Source organism: Eubalaena glacialis, chromosome 10 (assembly GCF_028564815.1).
Source record: "Eubalaena glacialis isolate mEubGla1 chromosome 10, mEubGla1.1.hap2.+ XY, whole genome shotgun sequence".
Lineage (NCBI taxonomy): Eukaryota > Metazoa > Chordata > Mammalia > Artiodactyla > Balaenidae > Eubalaena > Eubalaena glacialis.
The window spans coordinates 86,845,611-86,873,304 of NC_083725.1; the positions used below are offsets into that span (position 1 = coordinate 86,845,611).

Consider the following 27,694-nt stretch of genomic DNA (forward strand, 5'->3'; position numbering starts at 1 on the left):
TTTTTTCATTTAATGCTTGCACATATCTTAGGAGATAGACATTAATGCCATTTATGTGATATTTGGTAACTCTGAATTTATGTCATATTCTTAAGTTGCAAGGAGGCTAGGAAATGTGTTTTTTCGTTTTTTGTTTTTTGTTCTTTTTTTGCTAGAGCTCTTTGCTGTACCATATAATTAGTATTTTGTTAGTAAAGAACAAGGAAGAGAAAGAATATTTGTGGGGAGCCAACAGCATCTGCTGTGTTAATTGCCCACCATTAATAATCTTCCCTGTTTCATTAAATGAAATCTCGAATTGCTCAAGCCTAGGAGTCTTTAATCTTCTTTGTCTCTCCACCTGCACATCTGAAATTTGATAGCAGTTTGTTTCCAATTTTTACTCAAATATCTAAAATCCATTTATGTGCCTTCATTTGCACTGTTCCAACTCCAGGCCAGACCGCCATCATCTCTTGTGATTCATTGCAGCAGCCTCATAATTTGTTTCCTTTCTCCATTCTTACTTTCTTTTATCCCATTCTCCAGTCAGCAACTAGTGCTTTTCATAAAATTTAAATGTAAATTCTATTTAAAAGCTTTTTTGTGGCTTACTATTTCTCTTAGGAAAAAATACAGGCATACAAGGTCCTCCACAAACTGTCTCCCACTCCATGCCTGTCCAACATCTTCTCAGGCCTCTCTGCCATTTACCTATTCATCTCTAGCTTGACCTTCGTTTCTTTCAACACCTAAAACTGTTCCTGTCTTACAGCCTTTATGTGTTCTTATGTGACTTGTATCCTCTCAACTTTCACATATCAGTATAAACATTACTCCCTCAGAGAGATTTTCTGAGTTTCTCATGTCTAATTTGCACCCCTCCCTGTTTCTCTCTCCCTCTCTCTTTGCTCTTTTTGTCTCTTTTATAGCATTTATCACAATTTTTGGTCTGTCTCCTCTACTGTACTGTAAATCTCTTAACAACAGAGAATCAATACATGTTAGCCATTATCACCACTGTCATTATCAATATTATACTGACGATCAATGTCAAGAGCTGTGAAAAGTCTGAGATTTTACCACACATGGAAGTTAACCAAGTAGCCTGTTACAATTTCATGGTCACTGGTAGAAGATATGAGACACCTGGATCAGAGACAAAGGACAGTTTACTATTCACAGCATTAACAATAGGATGAGTAGCAGCGTGTTCCAGTTTCCTGAGCCCAAGTTGCCGCAGATCAATGCAGAGAGGGCCTGCACATTCGGTGGGTGGTTTGCAGTACAGGAGAGCAATCTGAGCTTAGGGAACTTGAGTCTTTTTTATTGGTCAGTAATTTGCCTTCCCTTTGCTCTGGAGGGAGACACTGATCCAGTCTTCCAAGACTGTAAGTGAACGTGTCCTTTGCTCCTGAAGGAATCTCTATCTCTATCTCAACAAAGATCCTTGAAAAGATAATCCAGAACAAAGGGCAGTCCATGTCTCATTTGCAAGATGTGCAGAAACCTGAAAGACCCAAGGAGAATTGTATCCCAACAACATCTACCCTTACCTGTTCATCCCTAAGTAACATACTTTGGTTTTGCATAGCTAACTTTATATAACTGAAATATTACTAAATATTTCTGCCTTTTTTGCTGAACTATTTTGGGGAGATTTATCTATGTTTTTGCATGTAGTTAAAATTAATTCACTTTTGTTGGTAACTATAAAATGTGGTATGATTATACCACATTGTATTGATCCATTTTACTATTTCTGGATATTTGAGGTGATGTTGGTTTTCTAGTTAACCCCAATAATACTGTTATGAACATTCTTGTACGTTCCCATAGTGCATGTATTTCTACTGAGTTTATACCTAAGATAGCATTTTTAAACTTTTTGATCTCAGAACCCCTTTATACTCTTAACAATCATTAGGAACTTCAAAGAGCTTTTGTGTATGTGAGTTAAGTTTATTGGTATTTACCAAGGATATCCACTTTTCCACTTTTAGTCAACATAGTACTGGAAGTTCTACCCAGAACAGTTAGGCAAGAAAAAGGAATAAAAGACATCCAAATTGGAAAGGAAGAATTAAAATTGCCTCTGTTCACAGATGATATGATCTTTTATGTAGCAAACCCTAAAAATTCCATAAAAAACCTGTTAGAACTATAAATGCAGTCAACATTTATAAAGTATCATAATATGAAGTCAACACACAAAAATCAGTTGCATTTTTGTATATAAACAATGAACAATCTCAAAAGGAAATTAAGAAAATTTTTTTACATTAGTATCAAAAAGAATTAGATACGTAAGAATAAATTAACCAAGAATGTGATGACTTGTACAAATAAGACTACAAAACATTGCTGAAATTTTAGAAGTCATAAATACATGCAAACACATCTCTTGTTCATGGATTAGAAGACTTAATATTGTTGAGATGTCAATACCACCAAAGTGATTTATAGATTCAGTGCTATCCCTATCAATTTTAATTATGTTTTTTGTAGAAATAGGAAAATCCATCCTAAAATTCATATGGACTCTTAAGGGACCCCAAATAGCCAATCAATCTTGAAAAAGAAGAACAAAGCTGGATGACTCACTGATTTCAAAATTAACTACAAAGCTAAAGTTATCAAAATAGTATGGTACTGGCATAAAGACAGATATATAGACCAATAGACTAGAATAGAGAGCCCAGAAATAAACTCTTGCATGTATATGGTCAAATTATTTTTTACAAGGATGCCAAGGCCATTCAATGGGGAAAGGTCAATCTTTTCAATAAATGGTGCTGGGAAATTTGGATATCCATGTGCAAAAAAGTGAAGTTGGGTCCTTACCTAACACCATATACAAAAATTAACTCAGAATGGATCAAAGACCTAAATGTAAGACATAAAACTATAAAACTCTTAAAAGAAAACATAGGACAAAAGTTTCATGACTTTGGATTTGACAGTGGTTTCTTGGATATGACACCAAAGGCACAGGCAAGAAAAGAAAAATAGACAAACTGACCTCACAAATATGAAAAAAAATTGTGCCTCAAAAGACACTGCAAGTAAAGTAAAAAGGCAAACCACAGAATGGGATAAAATATGAGCAAATCATATATCTGATCCAGTTAGAGAACTCCTAAAACTCAACGATAAAAAACCAAACAACCTGATTTAAAAATGGGCAAAGGACTTGAATAGGCATTTCTATAAAGAAGATATAAAAATGGCCAAGAAGAACATGAAAAGATACTCAACATCGTAATCATTAGGGGAATGCAACTCAAAACTGCAAAGAGGTACCACCTCAAATCCATTAGGATGCCTACTATCAAAAAAAAAAAAAATACAAAAGTTGGAGAGGATGTGGAGTAATTGGAAACCTGGTGCACTCTAGGGAAATGTAAAATGGTACAGTGTGGTGGTTCCTTAAAAAATTAAAAAAAGAATTACCATATGATCTAGCAATTCCACCTTGTGTATATACCCAAAAGAATTGAAAGCAGGATCTTGGAGATATTTGTACACCCATGTAGATAGCAGCATTATTCACAGCAGCTAAAATGTGGAAGCAACAGAAGTGTCCATCAGTGGATGAATGGGTAAGCAAAATGTGGCATACATATACAATGGAATATTATTCAGCCTTAAAAGGCAGGAAATTCTGACATATGCTACAGCATTGATGAAACTTGACATGCTATGTGAAATAAACCACTCACACAATGAAAAATACTACATGATTCCACTTATATGTGGTACTTAGAGTAGTCAAAATCATAGAGACAGAAAGTAGAATGGTGGTTGCCTGGGGCTGGGAAAGGGGAGAATGAGGAGTTGGTAATGGGTATAGTGTTTCAGTTTTACAAGATGAAAAGAGTTCTGAGATGGATGTTGGTGATGGTTGCTCAATATTATGAATGAATTTAATACTGTTGAACTGTTTGCTTGTTAATGGTTAATATGGTAAATTTTATACTATGTGTATTTTATCACAATAAACAAAATTGGGAAAGAAAAAAAAACTATACAAATGGTAGGTTTATATTTTCTGTATTTTCAGAATATATACTAACACTTCCTAAAATTACAGTTACTGTGGATGACTCTTAAGTGGTAGCAATATTTTATTCCATTCCCATTGTGATTTTCTCCCTCAAGTTTTTGACTTGTAAAATATTTCTCAGTGTTTTGCAAATTGGAGTCCCAAGAGAATAAGAATCAGAATTCTATATTTAACAGTTTTTAGCGTCAGAAACTTATTTGAAGATGTATTTCAGTCCAAATGATTCAGCACATAACTATCATGAAGACATCTGTGTCAGGAAAGTAATTTGGCCTATTTAAAACTGGTAGTCCTCTGTTAGTACTTTACTTGTAACTAGTGTGGTTCAGTTCCAGGAAAACACACTGATAGAATAATAAATCTCACATGGTGAGAGCTAAGAGATAAGGATGGACATCCCTACTGAATGTTTTCCTCTCAGCAGTTGTGTGGCTATGGAATTACAACTGTATTCATCAGAGTTAAGTTTATTTCTTAGTGGGTGAGATTACAATCTACACATTAGTATTTGATGATTTTCCTCTATATTATAGACAGTTTTTGGTGCTGAATTATTTTGAGTTTGTTTTGAACAACTTAGCTCCAGGAAGATCTTGGGTGTTTTCTTCCAACATTATTTTCTTTGGACTTCTTTTGTTTAAATTTTGAATTCCTATTTTCTCCTTCTGCAGACTTTTAACATACTGTGATTGATTGGCCGTTTTAACATGATTTTGTTGTTGTTGTTGTTTAATTTAGAGAGAAGAGCTGGTAGTGAAGAACGTTTTTTTGAAGTAAGTGAGGTAAGTTAAATATATGTGTTAGTCTCCTATAAGTCAGAACAAAAAATTGAGCCAAGGTTAGAAATGTACTTCATATGAATACTTAGGTCTTTGTAGTCCAGTTATTTACTCATACTACATTCTTAATGTTTTGTCCTCCAACCTATTCATTTTTAAGTAAGTAAAGCAAGTTCCATGTTTCATGCAGATTTAATATTGAATCTTTCTGGATGTTATAAGGGAGCAACCATAAGTTTGGATTTGTTTTGAGGCTTTCTGTGATATAAACTCAGAAATGCTGAGACTTGATATGCAAGATAATAGTATTTGGCTTAATACTGTGCTTGACTATAATGCAGGTATAATATTTGATAGCTTTTTTTGTTAAAGTTATTAGTAGTATGTGATTAGTGTATTTTTACTGAGGTATAATTGATATATAATATATTAATTTCAAGTATACAACATAATGATTCATACCTGTATACACTGTGAAATATCACCACAGTAAGTCTAATTACCATCCATCATCATACAGAGTCACAGATTTTTTTTTCTTGTGATGACAGCTTTTTTTTTTTAAACAGCTTCAGTGAAGGCTCCTATTTTTTTTATAAAGTCTTTATTGAATTTGTTGCAATATTGCTTCTGTTTTATGTTTTGGTTTTTTGGCCCTGAGGCATGTGGGATCTTAGCTTCCCCCCAGGGATCGAACCCGCACCCACTGCATTGGAAGGTGAAGTCTTAACCACTGGACCGCCAGGGAAGTCCCTTGTGATGATAGCTTTTAAGATTTATTCTCTTAGCAACTTTCAAATATACAATACAGTACTACTGACTATAGTCACTGTGCTATAAATTACATCCCCATGATTACTTGTAACTGAAAGTTTGTACCTCTTGACACCTTTCACCCATTTTGCCTACCTCCAGCCACCTCTCCTCTGGCAACCACCAGTCTGTTCTCTGTATCTGTAAGTTTTGTTCTATTTGTTCATTTGTTTTGTTTTTTAGACTCCACATATAAGTGAAATCATACAGTCTTTTGTCTTTCTCTGTCTGACTTATTTCACTTAGTGTAATACCCTCAAGGTCCATTGATGTAGAAATTGGCAAGATTTTATTCTTTTTTTATGACTAAGAAATATTCCATTGCATATATATATATATATATATACATCTTATTTATTAATCATCCATTCATGTATACTTAAGGTTGTTTCCATATTTTGGCTATTGTAAATAATGCTGCTGTGAACGTATGGGTGCATGTATCTTTTCAAATTAGTGTTTTCATATTCTTTGGATAAATAACCAGAAGTGGAATTGCCAGATCCTGTGGTAGTTCTGTTTTTAATTTTTTGAAGAATCTCCATACTCTTTCCCATAGTATCTGTACCAATTTATATTCCCACCAGCAGTGGACAGGGGTTCCCTTTTCTCCACATCCTTGCCAACACTTGTTGTTTCTTGTCTTTCTGATGATAGCCATTCTGACAAGTGTGAGGTCATATCTCATTGTGGTTTTGATTTGCATTTCTCTGATGATTAACGATGCCGAACGTCTTTTCATGTGCCTGTTGGCCATCTGTATTTCTTTGGGAAAATGTTTATTCAGATCCTCTGCTCATTTTTTTTTAATTGGATTATTTATTTTTTTGCTGTTGAGTTGCATGAGTTCTTTATACATTTTGGATATTAACCTCTTATTAGTTATATGATTTGCAAATATTTTCTCACATTCAGTAGGTTGCCTTTTTATTTTGTTAATGATTTCCTTTGATATGCAGAAACTTTTTAGTTTGTTGTAATCCTACTTGTTTATTTTTGCTTTTATTGCATTTGCTTTTGGAGTCAGATCCAAAAATTATCTCTAAGACTGATGTCAAGGAGCTTACCACCTATATTTTTTTTTCTGGGGTTTTATGGTTTAAGGTCTTACATTTAATTCTTTAATCCATTTTGCATTAATTTTTGTGTATGGTGTAAGATAGTGACCTAGTTACATTATTTTGCATGTGACTGTCCAGTGTCCCCAACAGCCCTTATTGAAGGAGACACTATCCTTTCCACATTGTATTTTCTTAGCTCCTTTGTCATAAATTAATTGACCATATATACGTGGGTTTATTTTTGGGCTCTCTATTCTGTTCTATTCATCTATGTTTCTGTGTTTATACCAATACCATTATGTTTTGATTACTATATCTTTATAATATAGTTTGAAATCAGGAAGCATGATGCCTCCAGATTTGGTCTTCTTTCTCAAGATTGGTTTGGTTATTCAGGGTCTTTTGTGGTTCCAGACAAATTTTAGGATTGTTTGTTCAGTTCTGTGAAAAATGCCATTGGAATTATGATGGATTGAATTAATCTGTAGATGCTTTGGGTAATATGGACATTTTAACAATATTAATCTTCCAATCCATGAACATGGATATCTTTCTATTGTTTTGTATTCTCTTCAGTTTCTTTCATCAGTGTGTTACAGGTCTTTCACCTCCTTGGTTAAATTTATTCCTAAGTATTTTATTCTTTTTGATGCAGTTGTAAATGGGATTGCTTTCTTAATTTCTCTTTATGATAACTCATTGTTAGTGTATAGAAATACAACTAATATTTGTGTATTGATTTTTTTTTAACATCTTTATTGGAGTATAATGGCTTTACAATGGTGTGTTAGTTTCTGCTTTATAACAAAATGAATCAGCTATACATATACATATATCCCCATATCTCTTCCCTCTTGCATCTCCTTCCCTCCCACCCTCCCTATCCCACCCCTCTAGGTGGTCACAAAGCACTGAGCTGATCTCCCTGTGTTATGCGGCTGCTTCCCACTAGCTATCGATCTTACATTTGGTAGTGTATATATGTCCATGCCACTCTCTCACTTTGTCCCAGCTTACCCTTCCCCCTCCCCGTGTCCTCAAGTCCATTCTCTAGTAGGTCTGTGTCTTTATTCCCGTCCTGCCCCTAGGTTCTTCATAACCTTTTTTTTTTATGTTCCATATATATGTGTTAGCATATGGTATTTGTTTTTCTCTTTCTGACTTACTTCACTCTGTATGACAGACTCTAGGTCCATCCACCTCACTACAAATAACTGCATTTCATTTCTTTTTATGGTTGAGTAATATTGCATTGTATATATGTGCCACATCTTCTTTATCCATTCATCTGTCGATGGACATTTAGGTTGCTTCCATGTCCTGGCTCTTGTAAATAGAGCTGCAGTGAACATTGTGGTACATGAGTCATGTGTATTGATTTTATACCCTGCAACTTTACTAAATTTAATAATTAGTTCTAACAGTTTTTTGGTGGAGTCTTCAGGGTTTCGGTTATATAAACTCATGTCATCTGTGAATAGTGATAGTTTTACTTTTCCTTTCCAATTTGTAGGCCTTCTATTTATTTTTCTTGCCTAATTGATCTGGCTAGGACTTCCAATACTGTGTTGACTGAAAGTGGAAAGAGTGGGCATCCTTTTCTTGTTCCTGATCTTACAGGAAAAGCTGAAAGCTGTTTGGTATGATGTTAGCTGGGGGCTTGTCATATATAGCCTTTATTATGGTGATATATGTTCCCTCTATACCCACTTTGTTGAGAGTTTTTAATCATAAATGGACGTTGAATTTTGTCAGATGGTTTTTCTGTATCTTATTATTTTTATCTTTGATATGATCGTATGACTTTTATCTTTTGTTTTGTCAATGTGCTGTATTATGTTGATTAATTTGCTGATGTTGAACCATCCTTGCATCCCTGGAATAAATTTCCACTTGATCATGGTATATGATCCTTTTAATGTATTTTTGAATTTTGCTTGCTAATATTTTGTTGAGGATATTTTCATCTGTGTTCAAGGGGTGTATTAGCCTGTAATTTTCTTTTTTTTTTTTTTTTGTGGTGTCCTTGTCTGGTTTTGTTATCAGGATAATGCTGGCCTCCTAAAATGAGTTTGGAAGTGTTTCCTCTTCTTCAATTTTTTGGAAGAGTTTGAGAATGATAGATATTAAATTTTCTTTGAATGTTTGGTAGAATTCTCCAATGAAGCTATCTGGTCCTGGAATTTTGTTTGTTGAGAAGTTTTTGATCACTTATTCAATTTCCTTATTAGTAATCAGTCTGTTCAGACTTTCTATTTCTTTCTGTTTCAGTCTTGAAAGATTGTATGTTTCTAGGAATTTGTCCATCTCTTCTATGTTGTCCAATTTGTTGACATATAATTGTTCATAATAATCACTGAGTCTGCTTACATTTACATTAATTGTACTTATTGCCATTTTGTTCATTGTTTTCTGGTTGTTTTCCTCTCTGTTCCTTTCTTCATCTCTTGCTCTCTGCCCTTGTGGTTTGATGAGTTTCTGTAGTTGTATGGTTGGATTCCTTTCTCATTATCTTTTTTGTGTCTACTGTAGATTTTTGTGTTATGGTTACCATGAAACTCACATATATTAGCCTGTGTGTGTGTGTGTGTGTGTGTACACACATACAGTTCATATTAAATTGATAGCTAGTTGTTTGAATGCATTTTAAAACTCCACATTTTTACTCCCTCACATGTTTTATGTTTTTGAGGTCACATTTTACATCTTTTTATTTTGTGTATCCCTTAACTAAATATAATAGTTATAGTTATTTTTACTACTTTGTCTTTTATCCTTCATACTAGCTTTGTAAGTGATTAATCCACTACTTTTACTATATATTTATCTTCACCAGTGAGATTTTTACTTACATATGTTTTCTTGTTATTAATTAGTGCTCATATTTTTTCAGCTTAAAAAAGTCCCTTTAACATTTTGTGTAAGTCCGGTTTAGTGGTAAGGCTTTAGAGGCAGCAGACGAGCACAGGGCTGGGGCACACCCACTGCTTTTAGTGATGGAGCAGGAGAGTGCAGGGACGAGGCACTCCCACTGGCTTTAGCTGGACAGTGGGAGAGTGCTATCACTGTGTGCACCCACTGGTGCTAGCAAGGTAGAGGGAGAGGGCAAAAATGGCCCCCACCAACACCTCTATCCCTAGAGAGAGTCCTAACAGGCCCTGCCCCTCTGATAGATGCTTTAAGATTGGCAAATGAATCTTTTTCACATATAGTTTAGGTGCTTTTCAAACTGCTTCTTTTGTGGTGGGTCCCAGGGTGAGTGAGTCTATAGATGAGCCCTTTAAGAGTAGAATCTTAGTTCCCTATAGCCCTTTGGGTCTCCTGAACATAGGCCCTGTTGGTTTTCAAACCATTCATTTTGGGGGCTTGTCCCTCCAGTGCATTTCCCAAGGGTTGGGGTGCCTGATGTGGGGCACAGACCCCTTACTTCTCAGGAAGAAGCTCCATATTTGTGAGATCCTTCCTGATTATGGGTGAGCCACACCCAAGAGTGGGATTTTTGGTGGGATTGCATCTCTGTTTTTCCCACCCTCATCATTGTGGCCCTTTTATCCTTTGTTCTGGAGGTGCTAGTCAGATAGTTTTCATTTTTTAGAGGGAATTGTTCCATTTGTAGCTGGAGATTTGGTGTGTCCGTGGGAGGAGGTGAGTTCAGGATCTCCTTCTACTGCCATTTTGAACCTGATAAGTGCTTATTGATGACTATGCCAGGGTTTAAGTTACTCAACCTGAATTAAGTAAATATATTAAATAAAATTATAAATAATAAAGTTAAATACAATTTGTAAAAATATAGGATTCTCTTAAGCAAAGTCCTTATTTTATTTATATAAACTTGCAAATAGGTACTAACAACTTAACTTTTTTTTTTTTTTTTAATACAGAGTGTAAGCATTCTAAAAGTATTTCAGATAAAATAATCTTTCTGGTAGGCTCTAGTTGACTCAGAGCCATACTCATAGAGTTGGATGTCCTTGAATTGGGTTAGGGATGAACAGCCAAATAGAAAAAGTCTCTTTAAAAATAGCTTTTTAGGAGTGACTGAAATTCCCACCATGGGAAACACAACTTACCAGAATAGGTTGGCTGTGTGCTACTTAGCTGGATAAACTGGCTCATTTAGCTGGTTGACTTAAGATTTCTAGAAGTTCTGGGATCCTTTATAAGCTCAGTGACTAAAATGCTGAGAGGAGTAGAATATGAGAATTGAATAAACTATGAAAATCATTTGGTCCAGTTATTTTTACAGTGTAATTTGTAGGCCACTTGAATAGGGATTATATAAAGAATTTCTTAAAAATGCAGACTCCTGGGACCAACCTCAGACTACTAATCAATATTGTTGGGGATAAGGTTAGGGAGTCATGATTTAAAAAGAGCACCCCAGGTTATTCATATTGCCATTAAAGTTTGGAAAGCACTGTCATAAAGCATAGGCTCCACAACTAAAGTGATGTAATACGGTACAGAGAACATATTTATTGAGTGAGTTAGTGAATTAAGACAATTATCTAGAAAATAAAGAACATCAAAAATTAAAGTTTACATGTCTTTGGAGCAGACTGAGGAAAGATTTATCTTATGAGATTGACTGATGCAACTTGAATGATAATATTGTCATTTTCATTTTGTTCATATTGACATAGCAATAATATACTTCTTACAGATCTTTATATGTATTGCTCAAGTTAACTTCAAGTAATTATGAATTACTTCATATTCTTTGCTTCTTTGTGTATCTTTCATATTTATATGTATATTCCAAACTTAAACTTCTGTAACAAAAAACATTCTCAAGTCATATTTATACTGTTCCTTACCTCTGTACATTTCAAGAGCAACCATAGTATTTTAGAAATAGCATATGTCATAATTTTTAGTTTAGTTTTTTTTTTTTAGTTTTACTTTTATAGGAAGGCAGTAAGTGACAGGGGAATGTTCAACCCTATGAGAATAGCACTATCATACCAAACTCCCTTTAGACTTGACCTATAGTTAGGTCTAGCATATATATTTTTTTAATATAAAGTATGTTGGAATAAAAACAGCACTTCTCCGAAACAAAGATGAAGAATGGCTGATAAGGTTTAGAGTTATTAAATGGGTATATTATTGAATTAGCTCCAAAGTGTCTGTTGCTCTTACTTCCAGAAAGATGGAGTAGACAAAATTTTCTCTATTTCTTTTGCTAAGTATAGCTAAAAACCCTGGACATTATATGTAAAACAAACATAATAAGACTGTGAATGTTAGAGAAGAAGACAAACTGGCTAGGGACTTCGGGACCCAAGGAACAACAGTGAAGTTAGTTCCATGGATTTTCTCTTTGCTTCCTATGTTGCAGACTGGGTGCTTGAGAAGCCAGTAATACAGAAATGCTAACTGGCACAGACAAATAAAGCATCAAGAAAAACCTGTACTCCCTAGCCAATGGTCCAGGAACAGGGTGATGCAGGAGGACAGACAATTTTTGGTCAATAACTGCTCGTTGTAGCCAACCACCACAGGAAAAAATTGTAGTCCTGCCACCATCCCCTCCAAAAGAGCTCACATGGGGAGACTAGACTTTCACCCCTGCCTGGTGTAACAAGGCGTCCCAACTTCCCATAGAGTTGGTGTCAGAGAAGGTTGAGTGGGGAGCCAAGACTTTCATCCCCCACTGAGTGATAACGTGTCCCTCTCACACACTGCCCTGCATGGTGTCAGTGGAGACAAGGTGGATGGCCTGGACTTCCACTCTTATCAGTGGTAACAAGGTATCCACCCTTTTTTGCTGTGTTGGTGTCAGCGGTGGCCTGGTGGAGAGCCAGGAGTTTTACCGCTGTCTAGAAGTAGAAAATCCACTCCCATACCCCTCCCTGCCATGGTGACAACGAGGCCATGTGGGGAGCAGCAGGTGGCACCCTTGCCCTTTTCAGTTAGGTTGGGATCAGGAAAGACCTAATGATAAACTTGAACTCCCACCCCCACACAGCAGTAATGGGAGACCATCCCACCACCTCACCACCCGCTGATGCCCACAGAGGCTGAGTGGGGAACCTGGACTTCTACCCCCACCAGGTAGTGAGGCATCATCCCACTGACCCAACCAGAGTGGTGTCAGAGGAGACTTGGTAAAACAGAAGATTTAAATAGAATCTAGAGTCTTATAATAGCCCCAAAGCCCAGATTTCTGTAGAAAATCACATATAATGCCAGGAACCAGAAGGATATCAACTTGAATGAGAAAAGACAATCTTGAGATACCAATGTTGAGGTGACACAGATGTTAGAATGAGCTGATTAGGATTTTAAAGCGACAGTCATAAAAATGCTTCAATGAGCAATTATGAACATTCTTGAAACAAATAAAAACTAAAAATTCTCAGCAAAAAAAAAGATGTTTTAAAGAAGAACATAGTGGAAATTTTAGAACTGAAGAATAGGATAACTGACAAAAAAACTCAACAGCAGAGGGGAAGGGATAGAGGAATGAATCACTGAATTTGGAGATAGAATAGAAATTACCCAACCTAAACAGCAGAGAGAAAGAAACTGAAGAAAAAAAAATGAATAGAGCCTCCAGGACCTGTGGAACTATATCAGAGGGCAAACATTTGTGTTATTGGTAGTCCTAGGAGAAGAGAGTGGGCTGAAAAAAATTTCGAAGAAATAACAGCTGGAAATATCTCAGTTTGTTAAAAGACATAAACCTTACAGATTCAAGAAGCTGGGGGAACCACAAATAGGATAAACCCAAAGAAATTCATACCAATCAAACTGAAACTTGTTCAGAAAACTAAAGACAAAAAAAAAAATCTTGAAAGCAGTGAGAGAGAAACAACACCTTAACTCTAGGGGGAAAGTCATTAAAATGACAGTAGATTTCACATTAGAAACCATGGAGGCTAAAGGAAGCAATTCAGATTTTTTCAAGAGCTCAGTGCCAAATCAGAATTCTATAGCCAGTGAAAATACCCTTCAGGAATGAACAGAGAAATCAAGACATTCACAAAGGAAGGAAGGCTAAAAAAAGTTTTCACCAGCACATCTATTCTAAAAGATTGGCCAAAGGAAGTTCTCTAACAGAAAGAAAATGATAAAATAAGGAATTTTGTAGCATGGAGAAGAAGGGAAAAATCAACAGAAAGAGTAAAAGCATGAGTAAATGCAATAGACTTTCTGTCTCGAGTTTTCAAAATTATGTTTTGACAGTTGAAGTAAAAACTTTACAATGTCTGATGTGAATCTCAATATATGCAGAGAAATAGTTAACACAATTATATTATAAACAAAGAAGGTTTGGGATTGTAAAGGGAAGTGAGGGGTTTATACTTCATTTGACAAGTAAAACATGTATACTGTAAACTGTGATAAATAATGTATATATAATGTAATTAATATCAAAGCATCCATTTAAAAACTATACAAGGAGATATACTCAAAAACTGTTTAGATAAATCAAAATGGAATTATAAATATATTTCCAATAACCCACGGGAAATCATGAAAAATAAAACAGAGAAACATAATACAGAAGAAACAAACAGAAAACACAAAAATAAAATGGCAGAACTTTTAATTCCTAATACACCAGTAATTACATGAAGTGTAAATAGTCTAAACACACAAATTGAAAAGAAAAAAGAGCTTGGCAAAGTGGATTTAAAAATGCAAGTAAAAGGATTAAAAATATGCATTGTGGATGAAAATAAATGCAAACACTAACAAAAAGAAAGCATGAGTGTTATATTAATATCACATCATTAATATCGATTACACTTTGGAGTAAAGAAAATTACCATGGACAGAGCAGGACATGACATAATGATAAAAGGAGTCCATCCAACAATGAAACATAGCAATGCTAAATTTGCATGCACAAAATAATAGCATCATAATATGCGAAACAAAAACTAATAAATGGGAAGGAGTAATACACAAATCTATAATTATAACTGGAGACTTCACTCTTTCGTCAATAATAGATGGAACAGCTGAATAGAAAATCAGTAAGATATAGATGAACTCACATCAACTAACAGGATGTAACCAACATTTACATAATATTCCACCTGACAGCAGCAAAATACACATCCGTTTCAAGTGCTGATGGAACACATGCCAAGACAGACTATATTCTGGGCAATAAAACAAACCTCAACAAATTTAAAATAATTGAAATAATGGAATGTGTTCTCGAACCACAATGTAATCAAACTAGAAATCAGTAACCATTGTTAACAGGAACATCTCCAACTATTGGAAACTAAACAGCATACTTCTAAACAATCCAAGGGTCAAAGAAAGCCTAAAGGAAAAAACAAAACGATAACAAACAGGCCAAAAAAAAAAAAGTGACCTGAATAAAAGTGAAAATGCAACATATTAACATTTGACGGATGTAGCCAGAGTAATGCTGAAACGGAAATTTGTAGCACTAAACATTTATGTTAGTAGAGAGGAAAAGTCTTAAATCAATAATAAGCTTCCGTTTCAAGAAATAAGAGCAAAATAAACCCAGACAAAACAGAAGGAAGGCAATAATAAAGATAAGAGCAGTAATCGGTAAGTTGAAAACAAAAATATTAGAAAAAAGCATTAAAACAAAAAGTTAGCTCTTTGATAGATAATAAAATTGGCAAACCTCTAGCTAGACTGACAAAAAGAGGAAAGAGAGAGAGGGAAGGAGAGAAAGCGAAATATTTGAGTGATCTCAGGAGTATGTGCTGTGGTGTGTGGGCTATCATGGAACGTGAAGATTTAAATCCACCGTACACCAAGGGAGGCATCACTATTACTTTAACTACAAGTGGTTTGTGTGTATTTATATCTATGTATGGCTTTTCTCTTGGGTTATAAGTATAAATCCTTAAGAATTCTGGTGATGCATTTTCCAGGGTATTCACTTTAATAATTTCAAACAAATGGTGAAAGGCCTAAAATAGCCAATTAATTCTGTCCTTCCTTTTGGTCCCATTCAGGATTCAGCATCATTAAAAGATTGGAGCTCCTTGTTATTTCTCTGCAATGTAGTACTTCTTAATCATTTCTTGTATCTCAGATTTTCTTTTTATGATTTGTTAAAGCTACCTCCAAAATTCTCATTCTTTCTCAAGCGCCCTCTCTCTCTCTCTCTCTCTCCGCATAAACATACACACACATTATACACCCACACATGCACATGTATACACATATATACACGCAGTTTTGCATCCAATTTCAGGTGCTTCATAGCTCCCCTGAGTTGTAGGTTTAGTACTTCTGCACAGAGAACCTAGAGTTTTTATTTTTAAAAGTTATATACTCCCCACTTGCATTATTATTATTAACAGCGTTCTATCTTCTCCATGGTGCTATTAGCAGGACCTGAGCAGCAGAGAGTCCAGTTTTCTCATCAGTGAAGAACCAAGGGTAAGCAGCCCTGTACTATACTTTCTTGCATGGACATGACGGGGTGTTTTTTTTTGTAGTCAGCAATCGTGACTATTTCTCAGTTCACAGTTGTTTTTCAGGTTCTTATACATGATATTAGAGAATTTATTACCTTGGAAAAAAATCAGTTTCTTATGGGAAAAAAAATGTCATCAGATACATTAATGAGAATGACACATAAAGCATAGTACTTTGCTAGCATTTTACTTTCTCACTTTTACAGATGAGAAAATGAAGGATCTGAGAAGTTTAATGACTTGACCAAAATGATCCATATATTTAGGGGGGCAGATCCTGGACTAGATTAGAACTCAGGTTTCCGAGGCCTAATTTAGTATTCTCTCTCCATACATCTTTCTTCTTACCTGTAAGTACATACCTAAGAATAATCATGAAGAAGTACAGTTTATTTAAAAATCAAATTTGAATATCAATTAAGAGGTTAATAAAGGGATTCAGAATTTTTTGTTAGTTGCGTAGTAAATAAAAGATGCTGTTTGGGAAGATGGGGAAATAGAGTTACATTCTTATACTGACAGTTTTGGTACAGATGTTTCCCTTTTCACTAGAGTACTGATCTTTATGTTCCAGAATGAAGGTTGTGGGATTGATCAAATTATAATACTTGAAATTTTATTGTTTTTATTTTTCTTTTTAATTTGTTTATTTTTTGACCATGTAAAACATTCATGATTCCAAAGTTGAAAACCGTAGATCGAATAAAGTTTAGTGGAGCCTAAAGCTTATGCCATTTTGGTGTCACTTTTTAAGAAGAATAATGGGATAATAATTTACTTTAGAATTTTTACAAAAATGTTTGACTGTGAGAACACATTGCTAGAATCCTTCCTAAATCCTTGAAGGGACTGGTGCAAGTAAGAGGCCCTGAAGCTTAGACTTTATGAGCTTGAAGGTAAATCTATCTCAGTTTGAAACTATGAAACAAAACATTTCAGAGAAAAATTTCTTCCTTCTTTTTCCCCTTAAACCTTCTGTAGTAAACATTTTTATTTAGTTTATCTTTCCAATGTATCCTTTACTTTTCTGTGTGTGTGTGTATGTGTATGTGTGTCTACATACATATGTATATTTATATTCTTCCTGCTTTTTTTTTTTAATAAACTCGTTTACTTTTTTTTTTTTTTTAATTTTATTTATTTATTTATTTATGGCTGTGTTGGGTCTTCGTTTCTGTGTGAGGGCTTTCTCTAGTTGCGGCAAGTGGGGGCCACTCTTCATCGCGGTGCGCGGGCCTCTCACTATCGCGGCCTCTCTTGTTGCGGAGCACAGGCTCCAGATGCGCAGGCTCAGCAATTGTGGCTCACGGGCCTAGTCGCTCCGCGGCATGTGGGATCTTCCCAGACCAGGGCTCGAACCCGTGTTCTCTGCATTGGCAGGCAGTTTCTCAACCACTGCGCCACCAGGGAAGCCCCCTTCCTGCTTCTTTAAAGGCAGCATACTGTATATACTGGACTGTTCTTTGGTTTTCACTTAAAAACATATCCTGGAGTTCACTCTATACTGTGTATCAATTTCACTCTCATTTGTTAGTATGTGGCATAGTATTCTATTGTGCAGGTTTAGGATAGTGTATTCATCCAGTCCCTTTACTGATGGATGTTTGGGTTGTTTTTAATCTTGGAAATCTTTTCTCTTTTTAGTCTTTAACCCTTGGGAATCAGTTTTATAATATTTTGGCCAAATGTATCTTTCTAAGTAGGATTTAAGTATCAAAAAATAAAGGCATATGTAATTTTACCATATATTGCCAAATTCCCCTCCGTTTTGCATTTATAAGAAATATATGAGAGTCCTATTTCTCCATAGCTTCATTAACAGGGTATTAATAAGTTTAGATGTTTGCCTGTCTGTTAGAGAGATAGATAGTGGACCTTTTTCAGGTGAGAGCTTTTTCAGTTAGCTCTGTATCCTAGGATAGTTTAAACTTTCATTTCTCTCAATATGAGTGAGATATTTTATCTTTTTCTACATTGATGATCATTTTAATTTATTTTGCTGGGTCATTCTGTCTATATTTCTTTGTCTGTTTTCCTGTCAAGCTGTTAGGTTTTCTTTTTTTTTTCTTGATTTTTTTGGAGCTGGTCATATGTTTATTATTATCCCCTTGTCTGTGATATGCTGCAAATAATTTCCCCAATTAAGTCACATACTAACAATTGAAGTTTTAAATTCCAAATGATTTTAAAGTGGTTTATGGTATTTCATTCTTTATGATGACATTGTCTTTGGTCAAACAGTAAGTTATTAAAATTAAACAGTAGGTTTTCCTTTTTTAATCGATTTTGTATTTTAGTATAGTTTTAGATTTACAGATTTATTATGAACATAGTACATGAAGTTCCTTATACGTCATGTACATTTTTCCCTATTTGCATCTTGCATTAATATGATACATTTGTTGCAAATAATGAACCAATATTGGTACATCATTATTAACTAAAGTCCATACTTTGTTCACATTCCCTTAGTTTTTCCCTGGTGTTCTTTTTCTGTTCCAGGATCCCATCCAGGACACGACATTGCATTTAGTTGTCATGTCTCTTCAGGCTCCTTTTGGCTGTGACAGTGTCTCAGACTTTTCTCATTTTCAGTGACCTTCACAGTTTTGAGGCATACTCGTCAAGTATTTTGTAGAATGTCCCTCAATTATGGCTTTCCTGATGTTTTTCTCATAATTAGACTGGGGTAGTGCATTTTTGGGAGGAAGACAATAGGAGTAAAATGCTTTTTTCATCACATTATGTGAAGGGTACATTGCCTACCCACATGACTTATCATTCTTGCTGTTAACCTTGATTGCCTGGCTTGAAGTCATATTTGTCAGCTTGCTCTACTGTGAAGTTTTTCTTTCTATTCTCCCTTTTTATACTGTACTCTTTAGAAGAAAGTCACTATGTGCAGCCCACTCAAGAATTGGGGGATTTTGCTCCACTTCCTTAAGGGTAAATGAATTATTTGGAATTCTTCTGTATGAGAAATAGGTCTCATTTATTTATTCATCAATTTATTTATACATTATTTGTATATTTATTTATATCAGTTTGGGCTCAGAGATATTTATTTTATATTTTACATTATAGACTTAGTATTACTTCATTTACTTTGTTGCTCAAATTGGGCTTGCTTTGATTATTAAGAGCTTTTTTGATTGATCCCTGTATCCCTTTGATATAACCCTATTGATTTTGCTTTATTTTTAGCTTTTCTTACTTTCTGGCATTACAAGATGCTCTAAGCTCATCTCATCTTGTACTTTTCCTGTGTCAGTCCCAGAATCCACCATTTTTCCAGGGAAATTTTCTTTTAATGTTATAGAAATATCACAAAAGAAAAATCTGTATCGATCAGGGTCCTATTAGGCATACTCAAAATAGGATAATTTGAGGAGGGCTTAATAAAAAACTTTTACAAATATGGGGTGCCAGAAAAGCCCAGTGTGTATAGATCTAGTAACCATGAATCTATTATCATCCATAGAACTGAAGGGAATTGGGAGGGAACAATTATTAGATCCCAGGAGAGAGTCATGTACTTGAGACATTCTTGAGAGGCTTAATGACCTTCAGTGGAAGGATACAGCCTTCCTGAATCCAGCCTCAGAAAGGAAGACATTTACACTCTTTTCCCTCCTTCCAATCATTTGTGGGAAGCCAGAAGTCAAAGGAGCTCTTTGATACCTATCAGTATAACCAGTCGCCCTCCCAAGAAAAAAAAGCAGGGTAGAGATGGATAGAGAAGGGTTCTACTGAGGCAAGCTGAAGATATCCAGCAGGATATCATTGGATATATTTTCCTTTTGGAAAAAAATGTAATCCTACCATTATTATGATAGAACTTCACTACTAATGATTCTATAAGTACAGAGGAATTCACATAATTTAACCTTTTATTTTAAATAAAGTAGTCAACAGTGGCTTTGATTGAGTACTTAAATGGCTAGCTAAATTGCTAAAGGATGCTAAAACCATTAAATGAAACACAGAAAAATGGAGAAAATTATACCTAAAGGAACCTGTCTTAGAGTGAGTGCCATTTGTGTTGGAAGGAATAATTTGAAAAGTACTTAGTGTTTAAAGAAGGAGGAATGGGAATTGGAAAGGCACACTAGAGGCATGCCTTAATAACAATCAACATGCTGTTAACAGGTTTTGAATGGGTGTGGATGTTGTTCAGCTTAGGGATGATATTCCAAATATTTAATGACATGCTTGGCATAGGCGCAAACCAGCCAGAATGTACCTTTGAATAAATGAACCAGAAGCAATAAGTATGAATACAGATTAGTATTTATAATTGATCTATGTATGTATTTAGATATGATTGCTCTAGGACTCAGACATTTGTCTCCTAGAGATCTTATTCAGTCTCATGGCTTTAAATACCAATGATATGTTGTAACACTTGAATTTAAGTTTCTAGTATAGACATCAGACTTAAATATTAAGACCTTCAGACTTAAATATCCAAGCCATTTCCCCATCATCTGCATTTAAATATCTAAAGACATCTCAAGATTTACATGTCTAAAATGTAATTTTTTCCCAGACAAAAACTGCTCTTTTGAAGTCTTTCATATTTTAGCTACATACAATCTATTCTTCTAGTTGTTCAAGTTAAAAATTATCATCTTTATTGTTTATACGTTACATACAATGAAATGCACCCATTTTAAGTGTATGGTTTGACAAATTTTAACAAACCACAACAATCACGATATAGATTTCCATTACCTCAAAAAAGCTTCCTTTTGCTGTTTCACCTCTGCCCTAGGCAACCACTTATTTGTTTTTTTAATTTTTTTTCTAAACTAGTATGTTAATGGAATCATACTATATGATGTATGTAATAGTATATACTATTTTGTGTCTGGCTACTGGCTTTTTTTGTTCAGCACAATGTTGCTGAGACTCATCCAAAACTTCAAATGATACTGATAAATTGAATCTTGTTGACTATATCTGTAGTTTTTTGGTTTCTTTTATTTTGTTTTATTGCTAAGTAGTATTCCATTGTATGGATATACCAAAATTTGTTTATCCATTCACCTGTTGATGGATATTTGAATTGTTTTCAGTTTGGGGACCATTATAAAAAAAGCTGTTAGGAACATTCGTGTAAGAAGTGTTTGTATAGACATGTATTTTCATTTCTTTTCATTAATTTCCTAGGTGTAAAATTTCTGGATCATATGAAAAATGTATGTGTAACTTTATATGAAACTGCTAAACTATTTTAAAACATGGTTGTATATTTTTCATTCCTACCAGTAATGCATGAGAATTCTAGTTGCTCTACATCCTCACCAGCACTTGATAGTGTCAACTTTTTAATTTTAGTGATTGAATGGAGGTTATCTCATGGTTTCAGTGCTCATTTTCCTGATGAATGATAATGTTACACATCTTTTCATGGGCTTATTGGCCATTCATACATCTTCTTCTATTAACTATATGTTCAAATCTTTTCTGTATTTTTAGAAATTGGATTATCTTTTTATTGACTTGTAAGAAGCTTTTATGTATTCTGAATGCAAAACCTTTGTCAGTTGTATTTATTGCAAACATTTCTCCCAATCTGTGACTTTCCTTTTCTTTTACTTAACACTATTTTTAAAAATACAAATTTTCAAAGTTTCAAAGTTCAATTTCTCATCCTTTTTCTTTTATGATCCATGTTTCTTGTGCTATAAGAAATATTTGTCTGCACCAAAGTAGGGGAGATTTTCTCAGATTTTCTTCAGTTTTATAGTTTTAACTTTTACTTTTGGTCTAGGATTCATTTTGAGTTAACTTTTGTAGATGACTTGTGGTGAGAATTAAATTTATTTACTTTTTAAATATGCATATTTAGTACTACCTGTTGAAATGACTGTCTTTTCCTCATAAATTACTTTAGAACCTTTGTGGAAACTGACTGTGTATGTGTGAGTTTATTTCTAAACTCTCTATTCTGTCCCATCATATGTCTATTCTTGTGCCAATATTATACTGTCTTGATTATTCTCACTTTATAGGAAGTATTAAAATCAGGTAGAGTAATTATTTCTAATTTGTTCTTCTTTATCAAAATTGTTTGGCTACTCTAGATTCTTTACATTTCCAAATAAATTTTAGAATCAGCTTACCAATTTCTAAAAAAAAAAATTTTATTGGTATTTTGATTGGTATTGTGTAGAATCTATAGATCAATTTGAGGAGAATTTACATCTTAACAATATTGATCTTTCAATACATGACCATAAAATATATCTCTATTTTGATCTTCTTTAGTATATCTCAGCAATATTTTCATTTTCAATATACAAGTATTGCACATATATGTTAAATCTGTCCATAAATACTTCATATTTTTGATACTCATGTAAGTATTGGGTTTTTTAAATTTCCAATTGGACATTGCCATACATATATATAATTTTTATCTTGGGTTTAAAAAATATGCAGATTTAAAACACATGGCAGAATAATAATTCAAAATTTAGGAGTAAAGGTGTTCAAATTAGTATAATGAGAGAAAGATGCTATTGACAACTTCTATGTAGCACCAATAATATAGGTTTTCAACTCTATTCCTAGAGAAGAGACTCTAAAGAATCTTTTTACAAATACATTAGATTAAATTTAATGAATTGAAAAGATATAGACAAATTATGTTTATGGCAAGTTTATAATATATGAGAATTTATTTTAATATTATGGTAATATTAAAAAGGCAAGAAAAATGTGTACATTAAATATAACCACTTATTATATCAAAAAATTCAGTGCTTAGACAAAACCAGAAGTAAATACACCAATTAGTTACTGAAGTAACAAGGAAATAGGAATGATTTTAAAAATACCTTTTAATAAAAATACCTTTTAATAAAACATTAATAAGTTTTAGTGTTATCCATTTGTAATAAAACATACACATATTCAGCACATGTTGGAAATATATAATAAAGTTATTAATTCTAAAATTTTAGTCTATGGAATGTTAATTTTATCATTTTGTAATCAAGTCCTTTGGTGATCTTCATTTAATATATTTAAAATCAAGTTTAAAAAATATTACCTATTAAGTCAGTACTTTTTCAGGACCAATTGTTGATATTGAGCCCATTGGTTTTTGTACCATGAGGGTATCCGGTATTGAAAAAGCTTCAAAGTAACTTGCCATTAGATGTGTTGATCACAAAGGGCTTTTTACCAGTCATTTAGGTAACTTTTTATACCCTGCATTCTCAGTACTCTTAATGTGGTGGCACTAGTTAACCCGTGACTCCAGGGCCAACTTATTCTTTAGGCACAGTAGGCACAGGATACTTTTTGGAGCCCATGGAAATGCTTTAATTTTAATTTCTTTCAAAATCAGAATTTAAAAAAACAAAAAAATATAATCATATATATAATTTTTTTAATTAAAAAAATTTTAATAGAGGTAGGGGCCCATGAAAGTCATAATATGGTCCTATGTGGCCTCTTAGTGTGTGACTGTTTCATTTACCTTAACAATTCTGTGATGACTTTAGGTAAAACAGCTGAGAAAAACAGTGACTTGTGAATCTCATGAAGGATCCCAAGAAAATCAAAGTGCTAAAGTGAAATGTTTCAGCCCAACAGAATATAACAGTTTAAAATATGCTTTATACAATGACCAACATCCATCTTGTATCTGTTGTTTTTAAATAACAGCAATATTAACTCATCTATACATAGTAAGCTCATCAGTTTACAGAGCAGGGACTTTCCCGCCTTAGTCAGCAGTTGCTTGGGTCTCTTTAGCCTATTCCAGGAGAACAACAGTTTAAACAAAACTTTGCATGACAAGAACTGAAACTCTTTATTGATAATTTTATTAGATAATTTATCATTTCATTATACTATAAAATACAATACTTGCCTTTTTTGTGCCATAGGTTTTCTTTCAAAGATTATTGATTATCCCAGATGTTTTTAATTAATTGTTTTGGTATTTTAAAAATAATGGTCATGGTAACTGAAGACTGAAGACAACTCAGCATTTAAATAATCACTGACTTTTCCTTTTTTTCTTCAGTATTTTGGTAGTGAAATATTTTAATGGTAATGAAAGATTCTTAATCTTTTTTGGATCTGATTAAAGCTTTGGAACCTCTTCCTAAAAAAAAAGTAATTACACACACATGTACATGATAATGGTAATTTCAGTGTTTTTTCAGTAATGAAGTATTTTACACTATTGGGTAAACTTTGCATACCATACATGGTCCCAGAATAACTGTAGTAATTTTGCTTTCTTTGTCTGATGTGTATAGGCATACTTAACAGAATACCTATTATACCTATTTTACTTTACATTTCCATTCTCATGTTTTCCTTCATTATTCTTTTTTCTCTTTCTTTTTTTTTCTTCTTAATCCAGGTCCACAAATGTGTATTATTTGAAGTTATTGTAAAGGGATTTAGGGATATTTACTTTGAAGTCTCCTTTTTTTTTCTTTCATTTATTTTTTATTGTTTTCTTCCTATTTTTTTTTTGTTCTTTTCTTCTGTCTTCTCCCACCCTCCAATTTAATTATTACACATACACATGCATATTCACATGAGTGATCATACTGAGGGTCTTGTTTGTTTGCGTGTCTGTTTTTGCAGGGGATCTTTTCTTTCATCCTGGGCAGGATTTGCTAACTCTATATTGATTGCTTTACAGTCTGCAAAGCGATACAATTTGTTCCTGAGGCGGCGTCTTATGGTAACCAGTGCTGAATGCTGCTGCTTATGCTTTGGATGCATTGCTAGTGCTGCAGTGCTAGCCCGAGTCATTTTTGTTGCAATGAATACTATTGATTTGGGGGACTTTGTCACTGATTCCTATTCCCCAGGCAACTGGGGTTTTAGAATGGTGATTGTTAATCTTTTTTGGGTCTGATTCAAGCTTTGGAAACTTTTCCTAAATAAATGTAATTACATACACACATAAATACACTCACACGCACATACACATATACACACATGCAGTTTACATACGGTTTGAGAAGTTTACGAATCCCCATCAAGAATCCAAGTTTATAAACCTCAGAAAAACGACCTCATTCAATAGCCACCCAGATATTTGCCTCACTATAAACAGGCATTCCCAAGAACAAATCAAACACAAATACAAATATAAATACAAACCTTACACACACTGCAAAAAATGATCTTAATGTCATGTCTTGAGCAAAACAAAAGAATGATGTGTTTTAATAGTGTTCAATTAAATGGAACAAAATTATCAGGTTTTTCTGCCCCAGTTGGCTTCAACCAGTTTTTGTTAACAGTCCTAAGACATGTACCTCATGGTGATTTACAAGGCTACCAGTGATTCCTCTGTATTTAAAAATTTTTTTACAGTTTATAGTTAGGGCATGACATAATGATAGAAATTTGGGTTTTTCTAGGTAGCCAAAGGCTACCTTGGCTACCTTTCAGGAGAAGGGAATTACATACACCCATTTTGACTGAACATTCAGGAAATAATTAGATTCAATATTCTAGTTACTTTGTTTGTTCCCTAATAGACAAAAACTCTTGAGTGTGATTTTTGTTGATTTCTATGTGCACATCTTCTATCACCAGAACTTCTCTCTGTGGACCTAAATTTAGCTTGTTCAAACAATATGACTGCTTATAAATATATGCTGTTTAAAAAAACCCTCTACCAGACAGAATATGACTGTCCCAGATTTAGAGCAAAAAGATTATTGTTTTTTCCCTCTAATTTTTTGCTTTGATTGTATTTAATCTAATTAGTAGTTTTTTTCCTTCCCCAGTTGGCTCCACAAATTTTGGTGAATTTCATAAGATATGCTAATACTGTGATGATTTACAAGAGCTCAAATAATTTTTTTGTTTTGTTCACCTTTTTTTAGTGATTTATAATCAAGATATAACATGATAGCAGTTTGAATTTTTTCAGGGATTTTTTTTGTTTGTTTTGTTTTACTTTCTTTTAGCAAAAGAGAGATGATTATGTATCCTTTGACTGGGGTGTAGAGAACTCAGACATATCATTTGAATTACTGTATTTTGATATGTAATCTCTAGACTCCCTGAATATTTTTTGTTTCTTCATTCTTTTTTCCACTCATTTCCTCCTGTGCACTGGGAGCTAGTTCTTTCTGAGACATCAGTTATGCATTCATATAGATAAAATACAGTTATTCTGTTCATAGACCACAGATCAAATATGAGATTTTTGTCTTATTCTTACTTGACTGATCTACAACCAATCCTTTTTATGGGTGATCTGCCTGGCCTGACTTGAATGAAAAACAGCATAGAGTACCATAAAAGAAACTCATGAACTAATATAAATACCAGTTATGAAAATTAAAAACCCAGTTCCCCATTCACAGGTTAGCTAAAGCAGTTGGAAAGTTGCCTATGTTATAAATTTGCATCACAGGGTTAGAGAGATCACTGACATGCACTGCATCATCTATTTACATCATTCTAGGTATTATATGTGGCCTATTCCAAATATTAACTATTACATATTATATATAAACTATAAAGAAGACCAAATCAGTCAAACATGAAATCTCTTCTTTCTGAAACTCTCTAGTGTTTTTGCAGTTTTGAAAGGGGAGGAATTAATGAACTACACATGTGAAAGCCGAATTTGTAAGTTTGACGATTATACTGAGAGAATTGATAACACAGATTTAAACAGCGTGTTGCTTTTAGCTCACTTAGGAAGTTGATGTTGAAAGGAGATTTGCATGAGAGTTTACTTGTAGTGAAGTCAGCTGGCAAGCTAACTTGCTTTCTAATTTTTAACTGCACCTTGATTTCATTTTAACCCTTCAAAAGTTGAATTAGAAAGTAACAATTTTATGAAAACATACATATAAGCATTAATCATAAGTTTATGTTCTTGCAGTGAGATTCATTAATTGGTCTATAATTAATTATAGCCCCAAAGTAGTGTGTGACCATGAATTATTTGTTGGACTAATTGGTACGTTGTTTAATGAAGATAACAAGCCTCTCTGAACATGCATTTTGGATCAATGTATACATGTATTCATTTTGTGTTTTGGTATAATTGTAGCATTTTTATTGTGTGTGCATGCAGTAAATATGCTTAGCTTCATCGTGAGTCTTTGTTGTTTAATATGTAACTTCTTTATGGCATTTCACTTTCTAAAATAAGCATGATCTTCTGTTGATGAAAACTCTGGTTGTCTTCATCTGTCATTTCAGGACTGAAAAAATTAGATGACCAGTGACCAAATTTTAGCTAATTTTAATCAAATTCAGTGACCAAATTTTAGCTAATCCCTTTCATGTTTTTGCCGTCTGAAAATAAAACTATAATTTAAAGTTGTGTCATTCATGTCTCCTGCAGTTTAAAAAAGATGAACAAAGCAAAGATTCTATCTTCTTCCGAGATGGGATTAGGCAAATTGATTTTGTGCTTTCCTATGTTGATGACATAAAGAAAGAAGCTGAACTGAAGGCAGTAAGTACTTATGTAAGAGAGATGGGAATAATAAAAAGAAGCACGTTCTATACTTTGACAGGGATGTTTCCTCTGAATTATGTTGTAAAAGT

The 27,694-nt window shown here is 33.9% G+C and overlaps 1 protein-coding gene across 1 annotated transcript in view; it reads left to right on the forward strand.

Moving 5' to 3' along the window:
* The window catches only part of ANO5 (anoctamin 5), a 96,263-nt gene that overhangs the window by 6,870 nt on the left and 61,699 nt on the right, over positions 1 to 27,694 (forward strand). The window contains exons 2-4 of the mRNA XM_061203149.1: positions 4,784 to 4,827; positions 16,041 to 16,091; positions 27,489 to 27,602. Of these exons, the coding sequence (XP_061059132.1) occupies positions 4,784 to 4,827; positions 16,041 to 16,091; positions 27,489 to 27,602 (209 nt within the window). The remainder of the gene's footprint in view (positions 1 to 4,783; positions 4,828 to 16,040; positions 16,092 to 27,488; positions 27,603 to 27,694) is intronic.